Genomic DNA, 19,568 nt, shown 5'->3' on the forward strand with positions numbered 1-19,568 from the left:
GGATCCGTCCAGCGATGAAAAGGATCTGCGTCTCCCGTCCGATGGATGAAGGCGGGGCGGGAGCCTTACCCCAAAAGGATGAGGATGCCACGCCAGGAAGCGTGACTCCAGTAATCTGGTTCTGAGAGGAGCAGAGACATTAGTATACATACAAGATGAATTAAACAGCATGACTGGGCGGGTGAAGACGTTGTGCCAGGACCTAGGGTTGTAGTGGGGCCGCAGGCATGCTTTCGCTTTAGTGGGATTTAGAAGCAGCGAAGCTGGGCAACCAGCGCCTAGGCAACCCTAGACCAATCGCGGCGGCAGACGGCGGCGTCAGGGCAACCTGGACCATAAGCACTTCACCATCTGGAAACCCCGGTGACTAGCCCGGCTAGTACATCGTGATGAGCCAGGCCACCGGCATCCAGAGCAACCTGGACTTTTAGTGCTTATGCGAGGCTGGCAACCAGCGCCTAGGCAACCTAGACCACGAAGGACGGGCTACCGGCCCAAGGCAACCTGGACCATTAGCTGGAACCAGCAGCGTCTGGGGCAACCTAGACCAACGCGGACGGGCTGGCGACCAGAACAAACCTGGACCGAACTGGAAACCAGCGCCTAGGGGCACCTAGACTAGGCGGCGTCACGAGGCGGGCAACGGCGACGACGGCGACCTGAACCATGAGCTGGGCAATCCAGCCGTCTGGGGCAACCCTAGACCAACGCGGACGGCCGGGCGACCGCATCCAGGGCAACCTGGACGAACTGGGCAACCAGCGCCTAGGGCAACCTAGGCGAAGGCCACGAAATGGGCAACCCGGCGTCATCGTCGCGACCTGAACCATGAGCTGGTCAACCAGCGTATAGGGTAAACCTAGACTGATGTGATGGCGGGCGACCGCATCCAGGGCAACCTGGACCAAACTGGAGCAACCAGTGTCTAGGGCAACCTAGGCGTGCATCCACGAACCAGGCGGGCGAGAAGTGACCTGAACCATAAAGCGTCGAACGAGCTGGGCAATCAGTGAAAGGGCAACATGCCCATGGCTGAGACTAAATCACCACAAGCTGCGGCGTGCTGGGGCCCAATATGTTTTCAGCAATTAGTGCAAAGCGAATGCCAGAATTTAACCACCGCCACCAGGATTTGTGAAGGGAAAATGAGGTACCTGAGTTAACATGGGAGAGCAACTTCTGAGCATCGAAATGTCAAGAGGGTTATTTGATGCATCCTGATGGATGGCGTGGATAGCCCTTTTTGGCGGCAGTCTTGGCTCGCCCCGATCGCGGAATGAGTGAGAAGTGAACCTCTTTGAAGAGAGGTTACATTTAAGCTTAACACGTTAGCTAGATGGCTGCTGAAAATCGGGGTAAAGTGTGAGCGTAGTTTAAAAGGTAGTGAAGCGGGGACCAGGGAAGCAAAACATGGTTAGGGTTAAAGGTTAAACATGATGTACTCAGGATCAATGCAGGGAATAGAGCTTGTGGTTGCAGATGCTTGGGACGAACAATGAGTTAGTTGATATGGGTGCTTGAGTATATTAAGCATCGAAGTCATGTGGTTTAATATTTAGGATAGATAAGCATTATGACTAGTTTTGTAAGACTAGTGCTTGTAAGCCAGATGTGTGTTCTGGTTCGATAGCTCACCTGCAGCGGCTAGTGTGAGATGAATGCATGAGCTGCAGACCCAAGGCCAAGATGGATGCGTGTGAGCTACACCTTAGCACCTGCTCTTGGAAAGCCCCCAAAATAAGATGAGCAGCATCAGTAATGCGAGGGAAGCATGACCTTGGACGTGGTGACAAAGGACTTCAGGGACAATTCATGCCTGTATGTGACAGGAGGAAGAAACATGTTACTGAAATATGGCGGACAACGAACAGATGAGTGCTGGGAACCACCATGGTGCTTATGCATCTCTCTCGAGTGCAGAGGAGCTCTGAGAATGACTTTAACGAGGAAGCTTGCTATACCAGCTGCACCACTGTGGTGGGATAGTACAGTTTAGAACTGGCTGCTGGAGAGACAATGAGTAAAAAGGTAGCAATGAGGAGAGAATAAGCAATACATATAAGCCCAACTGGATGCAGAAATTATATTAGTCATCGCCAAGCACTGGCCCCTGAGTGAGTGGAGGTGTGCATTCACGCGACATTCCATGTGGCCAGGACATTTTAATCAAAGCGACTGACCATGTACCCTGGGAATCCAGAGTTCTCACGGAAGCATTTGCTCAGGGAGAGATTCCGAGTCTGGCAAGGAGTATGATGCGTAACTTTTTGCCCCTTGCATCCGGGGAACCAATATATGTGTGCCAGCTGATATAAGCGGGCAGAGGCGATCTAAACAGATGACAGGCGTAGTGTCATCCAATTGCGGCGAAGTCGGAATCAGGCAGTTAACATTGACCGTATAGCGGTATCCTGAACCATGAGCTGGGCAACCAGCGTCCAGAACAACAGACAGACATGGCGGCGGGCAACGGCATCCAGGGCCACCTGGACCAAACTGGAACCAGCGTCTGGGGCAACCTAGGCGAGCGTCATGAGCGGGCAACCGGCGTCCAAGGCAACCTGGACGGTGAGCTGGGCAACCAGCGTCTAGAACAACGCGGACGGCAAACAGGTTAAAGCTAAAACAAGATTCTCCCACAATGCCAGTGCAATTAAAACAATTTACAAGGTAGAGCACAATAGCGAAAAGTGCATCAGTGAGTGCGGTTTTACACAGTCAAGATTCAGTTCTAGACGGGTGATAAGTGCTGGGATTAGGAAGGCTAGTTTTAAGCCGTGCTACAAGAGGAGATATCCTCGGCGCTGGGCCGGGGAGATTTGTTGAAGGCGGAGGGATGACCCCCCGAGTATGAACTGGAAACATGATCCACACGATTCGCGTGATTCTGTGAACCGGCACTGCCATCCCTGTAAGAAAGTAGATGTTAGTGTGATATGTGGAACTGCTTCTCCATTGACGAACTGCATCCCCTCAACGGAAGAGGGAGGTATGATGCACCTGCAGGGGTTAGTAAATTAAAGATTGGGAGGAGAAATGTAAAAGGAACTTGCGTCCTCCCTGGCGCGATCACTTGGGTGAGCATATCTGCCAAAAACAAAACAGCCAAGGCAAAATGGAGAATGGAAATTAGAGTACACATTATTTGCAGAGGATCCTGCTAAAACAACAATTCGAGTCAGCAATCAATGTGACTGATGGCGTGACTAGATGGGCTGAAATCACACGGACCGACAGAGACCCGCTTTTCAAAGAGAGTGCATGAAGGGCGTTGGCCTGAAGGAGACTTGAGTCTGCCAGTGATGATGGACCCGCTCCGTTTGACCTGCGAGAAGGAAGGAGTGGTTAGACAGGTGACATGTAGCATCGTCATCGGTAAAACAACCAGCCAACGGCTACGTTGGTAGTCGTGATCAAATCGAACTTCCAGCATAGGCCACCATTTAAACCACAACTAGCAAAATGTAAAATTGCCGACAATCATGAACAGCCGGTAACCATTAAAACCAATATATGGAGTGCTGGCGACCCACTGGTGGGCAGTGAGCAAAGTGAGGCCTGCCATAGAATTCCTAGGAACCCAATACGATACAGAATCAGAAAAGACATTTTAACCATACAAAGACGCTAGAAGGATATATTTATACACAAATGACACAGCTTCTTAATTAAAAGCTCAACCATGTGGGCATGAGCCCACACTGTGGTGTCAGCTCATGAACACTGACATAATACGGGCATTGAAAAGAAAACACCTATTATTGCCTGATATAGCCAAACGACATACTGGCAATTGATGACCATGGGCGGTGCGCCATCATTTTGTTCGAGCTTTGGTGTAAAGACCCCCAAAATTGAGAACCCAGATAGCTGAGAACGTCGGGGCGTCACGGCATACCTGGGACATCACAGATCAGCGTAGCTGAGAGAAGTTTGAGCAACGGCAAGTGCATGCAGAGAATCACCCCGAGGAAGGCGTGTAGACTTCCTACCAAGAAGGTATGGGGCGCAATCCCAGATGATTAAACAGATGCAACGATGAACTGGCTTCCCGCAGCCATGCACAAGGAGTGATACCTGAACCGAAGGTCCAGCAGACGAGTAGCCTAGCCTAAAGCCTATGCAGCCCAACGAGCAGCGAGGCAAAATTAAGAGGCTACACAAAAAGACAACTGGTTTGACGGCGGCTCAACCAAGGTAGACATCGAGATAACCACAGTGAGTGTAGAACATCAATTAAACAGGTCTTAATACAGGGTTGGGTTCCAGCGGCAGCGTGGTGCAGGCCAGCAATTTACAGCCGCGAATCGCCAAGGATTATAAAATCAGCAGGAATTATGTAAGGAGGCTTAAGTGAAAGTTAAACCGTGTCAGACAAGTCAGTTTGCTGCCGCCCGAATATCGTTGGCAAGCAGGTTGCATGACTGTGGGTAGAGTGTAGCCCAGCTCGAGGAGCTTGGGAAGAGCAACCACGATAACCTTACCAACCAGGCGCTGAAGCTTGAGAAATTGTTGCCGAAAACGACATGGGCCTGCAACAGAGTTGCGCCGAGGGGTGGCGACCCGGCAGTAGGCTATTGTGAATTGAAGGCTGCAACAGCGTGAGGCGTGACTGGCTCCGATAGGCAGAGATTAGCGATGAAGCGACATGCAGTGGCCCTGACTGAAGGGCGCTACAGGTCTGAACAAGCGCAGCAAGCGAGCGCGGTAGGATTGTAACAATTACGCCACTGAGGGACAGAAGGCGCAATGTAAAAATGCAGAGAGCCCAGGTCCACGCGAAAGCCTGAGCTAGGGCGTCAAAGTCAGCGTGCTGAGAAGCAGAAGCAGTGTTAGGTGGTACATATTTAAAGAGCCCACTGAATTCCTATAGGCTAGCGCTGATTGAATGAGTGAATGATCAGATTGCAGGGCTTTCCCGAAAGTAGGCAAAGCTAAGATTGGCTCCGTGTAAGCATGGGAGGAGTAAGCTACACTACGAGTCTTCCTAGTAGAACTTTCGCTGAAGCTATCATTGCTATGCATTTGAATAATGACTTATGGTTCCCCAGAGACGCTGCTGCTCTTTACCACACTCTAGTTTGAAGTCATTTCCGAAATGCTGTTATATGATTACCAGCAGCAAAGATGCATCATTTGGCACAAATTCTCGAACGTTCCCCTGCTCAAAAATCTACTTCTACAAACTACTAAGTGTTTCCAACAGTTGTGCTTCCGTTCCGTGAGATGCACTTAAGCAGGCACAATGCTGATGACCACTGCTAGCCATGTGTCTTTGTCCAGGACCATAAACATGCCTCCTCCGGAGTACTGGATTATTTATTGATGAGGAGAAAAGAGGGATGTAAAGAAGTTTGCCAAGACGACCTTTTGAGGGTTTTGCTCAGTGTTCTTGGAAAGCCATTTAGTCTGGGATTAATGCCTTTACTGACCTTGGAGTGAACCAAAAGTAGAGAGGAGACAGAGGAGAGGTGAGAATGAGAGAAAGAAAACATCCAGGGAATAGTGGACATAGCTTTGGGTGAATGTTGTGTGTTTGGAGGTACCGATTGTGTACACTGGGAAATTTTGTTTGTTTTTGGTCGGCTATTCAGTCACACACACACACACACACACACACACACACACATGCACACCAACCTATGATCACAATGTACATGTACAGTAGTCATGACCTTTGTGACCATTAGGGACAATGCAGCCACTGTAAATCCTAACAGACACAAGAGGGCACACACACACACACGCACACACACACACACACACACACACACACACACACACACACACACACACACACACACACACACACACAGACGCCTGAGGCTCTGAGGGTTTTACGGCTGCAGACAGGGCTGTAATGTCCTCACTTGTGTTTGCCCCAGTACAGCGTGGAGAAATCCAGGGCACTCCAGAATGAGCTTCCCTGTTGTCTCCGCCAGGGATTAACGCAGCTCTATTACTCACACTGGCCCTAATCCTCCCCTCTTCCCTCAGTTCTTTACACACACACACACACACACACACACACACACACACGTGTGCACAAAGACACATGCACACACACACACACACACACACACACACGTGTGCATAAAGACACATGCACACACACACACACACACACACACACACACACACACACACACACACACATATGCACAAACACGTGTGTGCACACACACACACACACACACACAAAACACAAAATACACATCTCACACATGTCTACTTATCTTCTCATCTTACTGGAATTCATATATGAAATCTCATCTTAATGTATCAGCATTAAAAAGATTCAGTTTGGAAGTAACCAGATTTCATGAAAAAAGTACTGTAAACAGCTAAATTTAAAAAATATGAATGATTATGCAGTATATTTTCAGAGAGCCAGAGCCTTTTCCTCGTACATATAGATGAAGGATGATTGCCACAGTAACACCCTACACTGATAGTCATGCCATGGGGAGAGGAGAGACTGTGAAGAAACACACAGTTGTTTAGCAAACACATATTTACAATATAAAACCACTAGTTTCATATCATGCTCCAGCCACTGTCTGATGAAAAAAAAAAAACATCAAAGGCATCAGTGTGTATGAAGTGCCTGGTCCACTCCCCAGAGAATGCAACAATGTAATGGAGGACATACACACACACACACACACAAAGACAGAATCCATGCATATGCACAAACACACAAGAACATGCAAACAGACACACACACACTCACAAGTTGAGAGTGATGGGTTGTAGCATCGCACAGACCCCTGGGTCCCAGCCTTAAGTGGTTGATGAATTTGGGCTGTGTGTGCGTGCGTGCGTGCGTATGAGGGGCCATCTAGGCCTTAATTCATACTTGGTCTTACACACACTATCATAATCTTGCACATACACCACTATACTCATGCACACTCACTATTATAGTCATTTTACATGTATGTATGAGAGGGTATAGTCATGTATGTGAGAGAGTATAGTAGTGTATGTGAAGGAGTATAGTAGTAAATGTGAGAGAGGTATAGTAGTGTATGTGAGAGTTTATAGTAGTATATGTGAGAGACTATAGTAGTGTATGTGAGAGAGTATAGTCAGTATATGTGAGACTATAGTAGTGTATGTGAGAGAGTATAGTAGTGTATGTGAGAGAGTTAGTAGTGTATGTGAGAGAGTATAGTAGTGTATGTGAGAGAGAGTTTAGTAGTGTATGCGAGAGAGTATACTAGTGTATGCGAGAGATTATAATAGTGTATGCGGGAGAGTTTAGTAGTGTATGTGAGAGAGTTTAGTAGTGTATGCGAGAAGGTATAGTAGTGAATGCAAGAGAGTATAGTAGTGAATGTGAGAGAGTATAGTGGTGTATGTGAGAGAGTATAGAGCTGCACAGTCCCGCCCACAGCCGATGCCGGATGTAAAAATTCAATGAAATTTCTCCATTGACAATTGCAGTATAAGCCATAAAAACTTAACTGCACGTGGTAGACTTAAAACCAGCTACGGCTGTACTAAGCGATTGTATATGCTAATCTTGTTTTGAGATAAATGCCTTTTATTCGCGATCTCTTGGATAAGTACTTCATTACCCACAATCCTGAACAATCCCACAATCCCACAGTGATGCCTCTGATTGGTGGAAAGGCCGTTATGGTCATAGTTTGAAACTTTCTCAGCGAAAAAATATTGACAAAGATGGTGAGTCTTTTACTGCCTATGGCGAAAATCTTAATGTGATTAAAAACTTTCTTGATCTAATATTGGTACTTGTATCAACAAGGATTGGGGTTTATACATCACACGAACTTAGTCAGGGCCAATACACTATCAAATAGACCACTGTAAATGTTAGTTAAACATAGTAAATGTTTACCACTGTAAATGTTTGCAGTAGTAGTTCAATATTTAGTCACATAGGACTTGGCTGATTTTTTCCTCGACCACTAGGTCTACACGAACATTGTTGACAATGTAGGTCCCGCCCCTTCCTTGATTTTAATTGGCTAGCTAGAGAGAAGTGACATTGACAAACCAATCAGGAACTGAGAAATCAAACTCCTTCCGTTTCATGCAAACTCCCTTCCGTTTCATGCAAACTCTCTCACACACACCACTATACTCTCTCACATACACCACTATAGTCTCTCACATATACTACTATACTCTCTCGCATACACCACTATACTCTCTCACATTTTCTACTATACTCTCTTGCATTCACTACTATACCTTCTCGCATACACTACTAAACTTTCTCGCATACACTACTAAACTCTCTTGCATACACTAGTATACTCTCTCGCATACACTACTAAACTCTCTCTCACATACACTACTATACTCTCTCACATACACTACTATAATCTCTCACATACACTAGCCTACTATATTCTCTCACATATACTACTAAACTCTCTCACATACACTACTATACTCTTTACTCTCTCACACTACTATACTCTCTCACATTTACTACTATACTCCTTCACATACACGACTATACCCTCTCATACATAAATGTAAAATGACTATAATAGTGAGTGTGCATGAGTATAGTGGTGTATGTGCAAGATTATGATAGTGTGTGTAAGACCAAGTATGAATTAAGGCCTAGACGGTCCCTCATAGCGTGTGCGAGTGTGTGTGTGCGAGTGTGTGTGTGTGTGTGTGTGTGTGTGTGTGTGTGTGTGTGTGTGTGTGTGTGTGTGTGTGTGTGTGTGTGTGTATGTGTGTGTTTGTGTGGCTGTGAATGGCTGCTGACTCAGGTGAAACTGCTCCAGCTTTTGTCCCTCAATAAGAGCCCAGCAGGAATCGATCACACTGTCATCAGATGAGAGAGAGAGAAAGAGAGAGAATTGATCTCTCTTTTTCACACTCAGTAGTTTAATTCCCACACATACAGCCATCCTCTGCTCTCCCTTGTCCTGGGGGTCTCATGTTCTTCTCAAGTTAAAGTTTTTTAAGTCATCAATCTAAGAGCGTTTTTCACCACCTATAGACACAAATGTTACAGTAAATGATCAGACTCATGGGATTCATCCAACACCAATGCCACTTTCAAAACCTCTGAAGGTCTAATTTCATGTATTACTTGTTGCAAATTGTGGCTTTGATGTCATGCTCTGGCTGGTATTGCTCAGTTGATATTGGACATTATATGGCACAAAGCAGTTTTTTGTGCATGATATGATTTCTTTGAAAATTTAGTGCAGTCTAACTGTTATACAAATGTTGATCATTCCTCACTGGAGGGTACCTCTCGAAAGCTAATTTTCCCTTGCCAGCACCTCAGAGGGTGTGCATTCTTTTTGATATTTATACCTCTCGAAAGCAACCAAGTACCAAGTACTGAAATGTGTCAGTTGCCACAGCTCCCCCCTTCTATTGATTAAATACATTGTGATGTCACTCCCATTGGTACGCATGAAGGGGCATGACCCCCCAGGGACCAAAAGCTTATATTCCTTATCAACCTAGTGAGGCTACAAGCAGGCACATGTTCATGTGTGCCAGGGTTTCAGGTGTCCTGGGAATCGTCCCCGAAAAATGATTAAATAACAAATAAATCTTGGACCACCGATTATTGCAGAGATCTGTGAGGCATTTTCATTTATAAAAAAGAACAATATCCCATTTATCCTTATATGCTCAAAGAAAAGTGTATTTCTGTAAGTCCTTTTCTGATAAATAATGTCATTGGGGAATAAAACCCTCCATTCCATCCACCATTCACACATTTGTTTGTACACAATCTTTAATCAGAAAAGACTGTATTTTTGGACTTGTTGAATGTCTTAAAGAGCAGCGCTTGTGGGACATTGGTGTTGTGTTATGTGGCCCTTAATTTCCCTTTGGGACTTGGATTGAGTCATGGCCACTTCCCTGCCAGATGCAGTGATGACTCATCCCAAGTAAATGTACAAGATGAATGGAACTTTTCTTGGATGCAGATGTGTTGGATTCAAGGGAAGTATTCTGGTATATTCTACGAAATTATTCTGTGCTGAAAGGATCTAGAAAGGCCCTAGTGTTTTATTCACATTCCATGTGTGCATGTGCATGTGTGTGTGTGTGTGTGTGTGTGTGTGTGTGTGAGAGAGAGAGAGAGAGAGAGAGAGAGAGAGAGAGAGAGAAAAAGGCTTAAACAAAGTCCACAACAAAGCATCTAATGGAAGGGTTGGGTGTGGGGGGTAGAGACAAGAGTAATGCCCATCCATAATCACACCAATGAGAGCGTCTGCACAAGCCTCACATTTTCAATGTCTCAAGAATGGCTTTATAAACAGTACATAATATACTACTACAATACCATAATTTAACTGTAGAACAAAACTATTACTGTCACCTCTGCCCCATATACACAATTTATACTGTATACTGTATATATGCGCCATTTTGTACATATGGGTATGATCATAATCATTAATCAACAAACTGTTGGACAACTGATGTTGAGCCCTGTCAATCAATGAATGGTGAATTTATGACACATTTCCTGTTTATGTAGCGAGATGTTTTATTCATCATATTGCCATTTCAGCATATAGCAACATGCATGTGTTAATGCACACAAAATTCCAAATACTTCACTTCCTGTTGGGCGTGTGTACCAAATTTCATGAGTTTTTGACCATGGGAACCACTTCAGAAAAGGCAAAGTAAGGTCCCAAAAATAGTGAGGAAGAATAATCCTCACAAAAACAATAGGGCTTCACACCTCGGTGCGCAAGGCCGTACAGTCCCTGGACCGTCGGTGCTCGGGCCCTAAATATAACATCAGGCACTCTGTTGCAAAAACACCTTTACAGAGAAGGCAGAGGGAGTACTTGGTAGGGCTCAAAGATTAATCGATTTTTAATCGAAATCGCAATATCAACTAATGCAATCAGCAAATTGCAAAAGCTGTTAATTAATCATACAGCTTCCGACTATATGATTATTTGAGAGTATTTTGGGCTTACCAGAAGTGATGTATAAAACAAGCAAACAAAAGTACTATGCCAAATCTATTGTCAAGCAGTTGCTACCTCCTGAGGCAACACACCTAACATGTAGCAACTTGGAAAAAGCACCAGAAGCAGCAGTATGGTGAATGCACTGCAAAAGAAAGCTAGCAGAAGTAGTGCTGGTCTTGCCCAATAAGACAAGAGTAAGCAAACGACTATTTCAGAGTCAAGGAATTACTGTAATCCTAAAATTAATATTAAACTGAAGCTTGACTTTCAAATCAAATCGCATTCGCAATATCTGTCAGAAAAATTTCAATTAGATATTTTCCTTAAATTGTTCATCCCCATGAAGGGATTTTTTCATGAAGAAAACATGAATATGTATCTTTTAAGAACTAATGAGTTTTTAGGGGTTAATCAATAGCTGGAGTACATCTTTGAAACATAGCACCAATGCTCTCATTTAATGGCCCTTTCTCATCAATTCAACCATTTTCTCTATACCGAGTGAAAGCAAATAAAGTTTTACTTGTGTATGCCATTAGTTGCCCTTAGTTTCCTTTAACTAAGACTCTAAAATGCATCATGAACTGATGTTTATCATAATCATGAGTTAGTATGAAGCTAATTATTCAACCAGTAGGCCATGAAAGACTGAGGGCATACAGCTTAACTGTCCTCCTGTGTCACTGCATGGAACATTTCAGACCAGAACATCACAGTGCCCAGAATACCAAAAAGTCCCGTCTAAACTCCCCCAAGTTTGAAGGCAGACATCCCTTGAGAGGCAGTATGTGATAAATACACATACTGTCTCCCCCAGAGAGGGGTGGGGGGGCAGACTGGTGGTGGTGGTGGATGAGAAAGATGATGGATGTGTTTACTGTGGTGATACATCAGGAGGAGGTGATTCAGAGATTAACAATACTGTATCTCATCTATTCACACACGCACACACACACACACACACACACACACACACACACACACACACAGAAAGAGAGAAAAATGTTCAGGGGCCGTATTCACAAAGCCTTTTATCTTACCACTAGGAGTAATCCTATATCGCACTAAAAGATTTTAGCTCGGAGTTTTCTCTAAAAAGTTATTCAAGCCTTTGAGACCTACTCTTATTAAGGAAAAATGACAACTCCTAAACTAAGAGTGAGTCTTCGTTGCTATGGATGACGTCATTACTCATGCACGAGCTTGACTGAAGTGGCCACCTTGATTGGCTGATGATTATAACGCGGGAATGATTCCAAACACCTCCCTTACGATGATGAGTGACAGGTGACAGGTCTGAGAATGCGTGATGAACAACTGAATAAAAGGCCAGATGATGAACAACTGAATAAAAGAGTAGCCTAAGGCAAAACAAATAGCCTAATAGCCTAATGAAACAAATTATTAAATTAATCTGTCACCATATGCCTATGCCTACGTTTGCTAAATTCGCTAGTTAGGAGCTACTTTTAGCCTTAAAATTCTTTGTGAATATGGCCTCAGGCAGTCATATAAAGCATACAGTACATAGATGTAGTGAGCAGAACAAAAGACCGACACACTTTCATTATTGTCCACTGGGGTGGACATGTGCTTTTAGATCACTAAAAACATAAGAAAGGGTTCACAGACAGACAAGTAGAAAACAGGACAGGGTATGCCAAAAGAGCATTTTAATGCTTTTTCCCAATCCTCACATTAACCACAGTGTTGTAACAATTAGTAGCTAGTTAAAATGCTGCGGGGTTGTGTCTTTGAGGGTGGGCAGTGGTAATTTGGCTCTCTTAGTGTGCCTTAGATGAGCATGGAATTTGCACATAAAGGGCCCACCAAAAATAAGTGGACAATTGACAGACAAGGATAAAACCAGGCTGTGGTGTATGTTAGTTTGTGTAGTGAGTATGTATGTGTAGTGCATGTGAGCTATGTGAAAAAATTTGAATGTGCTTCTTTGTGGAGCTGCATCTGAAGAACATGCACATAGTGCCAAACTAGCACAATACAAACTCTTGCAGTTTACATGCACACATCTGCATATTTCTCTGCATAAATAACAACTGCCTTTATTCAGAATCACCGTTCTTGCTAGGCTTATTTTTTTTTAAGTTTTGGTTGATTTGCCTTGGAAATGCATTGGAAGTATGCATTGTGTTCTTGAAATTTGCATAGAGAAATTATACAGTATGGTCATTAGCTTTAATTTGACTCTAGATTGTGGTATTGCAGGGTTTTTTGGTCTCATGCCAATACTCAAAGTCAGTTTTAGCCTGTTAACATAATATTATGTGTTTGATACTACCTTAAACTTTAGCCTGTGTCCAATTTGAACATGTCCCACTCCTCATGGAAACCCTCTCACATAACTATGCCCCTGCGGCTGCCTGGGTGGAGGCTGCAAACCCTTATAGGAGAGAAAGAGAGAGAGAGCAAGAGAGAGAGAGAGAGAGAGAGAGAAGTGAATGAGACAGTGGATGATGAAGCAGGAGGAGGAGGATGGGGTGAGAGTATGTGGGACAGAACACTCAGGCCTAAGATGGAGTGACAGGGGAGGAATGAGAGATGAGAGTGTGAGAGAGGTGTATATGAGAACGTACAGCGGGAGAGAGGGAGACAAAGCAAGTGATGAGTGGAAAAGGGGAGGGTGGGCATAGGAGATGTGAGAAAGAGGGAGGGAGGAGAGAGAGAGAGAGAGAGTGAGGGGGTAGAGGCAGCTGTCAGCACAGTGGTATGGGCCTGCCGAGGCAGCTGATCGGATAATCTGTTTATTTCTTCTCTGTGGGGAAGAAAGGTGCGCATCAGCATTTCTCTATTCTCTTTGTTTCATTCCTTTTCTTAACTCTCCCTCCATCTCTTTATGCTGTCAGGACTACTAAGCCCACAAACAGAATAAAGTAGTCAGGCTGGGCTTTTCCCTGAAAATGAAGAATTTTGTGCAAGAAACTTCCAGGAAGGGTGGGGTTGGGGGTTTGGGGGTTGTTTTGTAAAGGCAAGTTATTCTGTTTCCCTGGCGTGTTCATAGCATTTTCTCTTTGAGAGTGGGCAATAATTCTCAGGTAAGACTGGTTGATACTCTCATTTGGGAACGCTGTAATACACACATGAGCCATGTAGAACTACTTTGAGAGATATCACACGTCTTCACTCTCAGATTCAGCAGAGATGAGAAGGCAGTCATGGGGCAGGGGGTTTGAATCCACAACCCACAATCTGTGCTCCCGTCAGGATCTCCACAGATGATACCCTCTCAGTTGTCAGATTATGCTTGCTCTCCACTGGGGCGTTCATCATAGCCATGCTCGCGCTTCAGGCCCTGCTAATTGCCAAAGAGCACACGGCGCCAGGGGCGAACCAACAACTTTGGCACAAAATGCCACAGACGATGTTGACATTAATCCCTGACAACATGACAAATTGCCAAAAGATGCCGCAAAAAAAAAAAAGCCAGCTCCGTGCAAAATGGTGGCAATTACTTTTTTCTGCTTGGTCAGGTTTTACTGCAGCAGTGATCCTGTGGGACACATGTGTCTGGGCTGCTGAACAGGAGAGGCTCTAACTCCTTTCTTCTACTTTTTTTTTTAATCCTTCCTCTTTTTTTTTTGTTCCTCTCTTCCTTTTCTGGGTTTTTCTTTTTTTTGGCAACAGGCAACAAGCCACAGCTTTGGTTGTTGTTTGATTATGCCATCTCGATCCATAGTTGGTGCTTGAAGGAGTGCAGTTGTGATTGGCTGCGGCCCAGGTAGGGAGGAAGCAGGCCAGCAGGCTCCTCTGAAGAGAGCTTAAATAACACTCTGAGCTGTGGAGGAACACTTGGGATTCTCAGACACACATCCGCTTGACATAATTGTTAGGAGCTAGGTCAGTAAAGACAGTGTAGAGTGTTTGAGATACATACAGTATAAGGGTGTGTGTGTGAGTGTGAGTGTGTGTGTGTGTGTGTGTGTGTGTGTGTTATACCTCATATATGTTTAGTCCTTGAGCTTTTTCTTCTCTTGAGTGTGTATATGATGTACAACCTCTGTGTCAGACGAGGAGTGGTGAAGTGGTGATTGATTGGGCTGACGGATGAGACGTGACCCGTTTGACCTGCTCTTTGCCTCTGTGAGACGCTGCTCGTCAGAAGTGCCAGATGTTTGAAGTTCTACTGCCCCGAATGTCCTCCGAACCCCCCTGCACCTCCACCACATCACACCACACACAGCAGGCTCCTGGCTCACAAGAACCATTAGAGAACCAGAGGAGGCCATTAAAACACACTCGCGTGCCAAACCAGCCTGACGTGAACCACAGGCGCACGCACGCACGCACGCACACACACACACTATTAATGAGTAGACACCAATCTCCTTAATCCTTAATCTCAAAACAGTGAGTAGTGAGTATACGCATTACAGGTGAAGTGAAGTAAAACATTTTGAGGCCAATTACACTTGATAATGAGAAGCAAATCCAAATCTAAGTGATATGGGTCTCTGACCCTCTGTCATCCCCTGAAAACTCTATAAAAAAGGATGAGTCAACACACCAGATATTGCTCCTGGAAACATTTAATGTTTTACTACCAAGCACGTGAGGCCCTTCCTTAGACATCCTCTCCAGCTCATCCTGTTGGCTAATGGTTCACCCTGTGCCAATGACATGGTCCCCTAGTAGGGGAAGTGAGGGTATTGTAATCAGAGGCTGTTGAAGATGTGGTTTCACTTTACTGGTTAGCGCTTCGGACCTGTTACCGGAGGGTTGCCCGGTTCGAACCCCGACCAGTAGGCACAGCTGAAGTGCCCTTGAGCAAGGCACCTAACCCCTCACTGCTCCCGGCGTGCCGCTGTGGTTGCAGCCAGCTCACTCTTGCCCGGATTAGTGTGTGCTTCACTTCACTGTGTGTTCACTGTGTGCTGAGTGTGTTTCACTAATTCATGGATTGGGATAAATGCAGAGACCAAATTTCAAAAGAGTATATATACTTATACTTGGGTGAATAGTGTGTGACAGGGACGAGAATTGGCAGTCATCTGACTGCTGTTGCTGTATGCATTTGAATTGGTTTAAAGTTTTTACTATGATGAGCAATATAGTTTGACGTAAATATTTGAACTGGAGATTATTTCATTTTACCACATAAAGATATACATATGTAACAGGGGTGTTATTGAGTCGTCCCCGCTCACACGACCCTCGAACCATACACCTCACGACACACACCGGCGTGGAGTCAGGCGCTATAACCACTGAGCTAAAAGCCCAGGCTTCCAACTCAGCGGTTAGAAGCATTCTTAAGGTTAGGGGTGTAGGGGGGTGTATTCTTAAGGTAGAGGATTTACACGCGCAACTAGCATGCTAGCTCAGTTCGCCTCCGTTACACATAGCCCTGTGCAACACGGAAAGGTTTCGGTCTGATAGGATTTCTGTTCTCCTCAAATTCCTCACTATAAATAATAATGTAGTATGTCTCAATGCAAAAATCTAATCAAAAATCTAACCCTATACAAACCATTCAATTGAATTGTGGTTGCACTAATTTTGGCCACTTTTTTCAGTTTTTGACTGGGTTTTCTTTTTGATTACCGTATAGATAGATCATTTAAACAATAGTTTATGATGAGACTCGGCACACAGTATTTTTAGTTTGTGTCTTTTGTGAGGAAGGCGAGATAGCTTCCCACTGCCTTAAGCAGCATGTTCAAAGCATGAGCAGTTTAGCCGGTGTGCTGGAAGGTCATGTGTGTTTGTATGATAAGGTGAGGTAATGGACAGAGAAAAGGAGTTAAAGAGTGCAAGACAGAGAGAGAGAGAGAGATGGGGGGTGAATATTTAATGCAAGATGGAGTTCCACTCAAGCAAGAAAAACATGACTGCCAATGCACTGCACCGGAAGAATGGTATATGCTGCCATGCAACTCCTTCTAGAGGTGTAATCTGCACATACAGCATGTCAGTGACTCACTCAAATGTTTGCGTGCCAGTGTGTGTGTGTGTGTGTATGTATGAGATGTGTGTGTGTGTGTGTGTGTGTTGTGTGTGTGTGCGCGTAATCATTTTTGCAACAAAATAATGCACAGATGCAGCATCTGAATTACTCTTTCAAATCAACAACGTGCTTTACACGAAACACTGCAGACTTTACTACCTTAATTTTAATTAAGAGGTCAGGAGATATCCTTTTTACAGTGCTTTGCAATAAGCGTGTTGCAGAATTGCAAATGAAGTCCAAAGCAGAAAATGTTTTTAAGGTTACATTGTGTTTCATTTATGGTTGCAATCATTTTAGGTTTTAAAGCTAAGTTTAAATCAACATTTACATTTGATCAGTCGGCAGACGCTTTTATCCAAAGAGCTTACAAAATGACGAATAACATTCAAGCTACATAGCAAAGGAGGCCTTTGGCATTGAATACTACTACAGTACAATAAATACTACTACAAGGGTGAGCGTGCAGAAGTGTAAGTACTCGTCAAAGTGTAGTTGGAGGAGATCGTGGCAGAAGAAGCAGAAGGAAGTAGTAGGGAAGAAGAAGGAATGTTGTGTGTATATTCTATGACTGAAAAGAATTGTGTGTATCTTCTATGACTGAAAATAATTGTGTGTATATTCTATGACTGAAAATAATTGTGTGTATCTTCTATGACTGAAAATAATTGTGTGTATATTCTATGACTAAAATATATCTATGATATTCTATGAAAAATAATTGCAATTTGTGTGTATCTTCTATGACTGAAAGCAGTTGTGTGTATATTCTATGACTGAAAATAATTGTGTGTATATTCTATGACTGAAAATAGTTGTGTGTATATTCTATGACTGAAAGCAGTTGTGTGTATATTCTATGACTGAAAGTAATTGTGTGTATCTTCTATGACTGAAAGTAATTGTGTGTATCTTTTGTAGTTGTGTGTGTATGTTTGTATGACTGTGCGTGTAAGAACTGTGTGTGTTTCTTCCTCAGGTGTAAGTGTAACCTGCACGCGTCGCAGTGTGTGTTTACGGACGGTAACCTGCAGTGTGTGTGTGAGCACAACACCACCGGGCAGGACTGCTCGCGTTGCAAGAGGGGATTCAAAGCCAAGAGCTGGAAGCCAGGCTCCTACCTCCCCACTCCCAATGGCACACCAAACACATGTGGGTGCACACACACACACACACACACACACACACACACACATGTATGCAGGAGTATACACACATACACACACACACACACACACACACACACACACACACACACACACACACACACCACACACACACACCACACACACACACACACACACACACACACGCCTACACACACACACACGCCTACACACAAACACACACCTGGTCAACCCCACTGGCACAAAAGGCAGATGTTCTAGCACAAACAGAAGGATGAGGATGTAGTGGAGAGGAATGAGAGAGATATATGAACGAGTCAGTGTGCCTCAACACGAGAAAGAAGAAAAGAGTGGGGGAAGAAGAGAGAGAGAGAGAGAGAGAGAGAGAGAAGGAGAAGAGAGAAGGAGAGAGAGAGAGAGAGTTACGCTAGGGGAATCCTTAGAGCAGGCAAATGAATAAAACACCAACCTTGGTTTAGTCTCACATGCATACCAGAGAAGAAGTATGACAACAAAAAGTATGAGATGATGTGTAACTGCAGTGACACACACACACACACACACACACACACTTGAACTCTGATGCATCTAATCATTAACTGCAGAATCTCTCTCTCTCTTTCTCCCTCAGGTGCTCAGGCTGGCATGTCGGCTGGTTCCAGTAAGTAGTGCAGGAATCAAAAGCAAAGGGAGAGTTACTCTCCTCTTTTCTCCTCTTTCCCTCTCTCTTTCTCTCCCTTCCTCTGTCCTGCTGCTGCCTCCACACTTCTCTTCATCTCTTCTTTGTGGCTTCAGTATTCCCCCCCTTTATTTTTAATAGGCTACTTGTCCCATGTCTCATCATCACCAGAAAAGCAACGCCAGAAATCTCTCCACAGTTCTGAGAGAGAGGGGGGAAGTAGAATCTGTGAATGGAAGCACAAGAAAAAGAGTCTCTAATAGAGTGCATGGCTCTTCTGGAGTGGGGAGATGTGCTGTGTGTGTGTGTGTGTGTGTGTGTGTGTGTGTACCTCTCACTGTAAGAGAGAGAGACAGTGAATGAGTGTGCGTGTGTGTGTATGTAGCCGTGTATGTGTGTGTGTATGTGTGTGTGTGTGTGTGTGTGTGTGTGTGCGTGTGCGTGAGTGAGTTTATGTCTGGATGAGTGCGTGTGTTCCCAAAGGAGTTCGGGAATAGAAGCGGAATTAGATTAGGGATTCTCTCTGTAGAGGTGCCCTAAGCCCTATCGTTGTATATTTGTGTGAGAGTGTCTACCATTCCAAGCTCTGCTTTTACAGTATTTGTCTGTTGGATTTTGTGTTTGGTATAGATTTCACTGTTAACTTAATGGTTAATAGATTATCTTGAAATATGATGACATCGATTGGTAGTGATGTCAAGCTCATGTGACATTAGTTGTACATTAGATGTAGAGTAGTAGTAGTAGTTGTGTAGCTTTGGATGTTTTTGGGGTGCATTTTGGTGTTCAGAATCAGAGAGGACTTTTTCACTCATGTAGTTTCTTTTCTCAGCGAAGAGAGTGTCATCGGA

At 44.4% G+C, this 19,568-nt stretch overlaps 1 protein-coding gene across 1 annotated transcript in view; it reads left to right on the forward strand.

Moving 5' to 3' along the window:
- Nucleotides 1-19,568, forward strand: part of ntng2b (netrin g2b) — a 39,375-nt gene that overhangs the window by 7,345 nt on the left and 12,462 nt on the right. Inside the window, 2 exon segments of the mRNA XM_048259633.1 lie at nucleotides 17,891-18,063; nucleotides 18,670-18,699. Coding sequence (XP_048115590.1) covers nucleotides 17,891-18,063; nucleotides 18,670-18,699 — 203 coding nt within the window.

This window comes from Alosa alosa, chromosome 12 (assembly GCF_017589495.1).
Source record: "Alosa alosa isolate M-15738 ecotype Scorff River chromosome 12, AALO_Geno_1.1, whole genome shotgun sequence".
Classification (NCBI taxonomy): Eukaryota; Metazoa; Chordata; class Actinopteri; order Clupeiformes; family Clupeidae; genus Alosa; species Alosa alosa.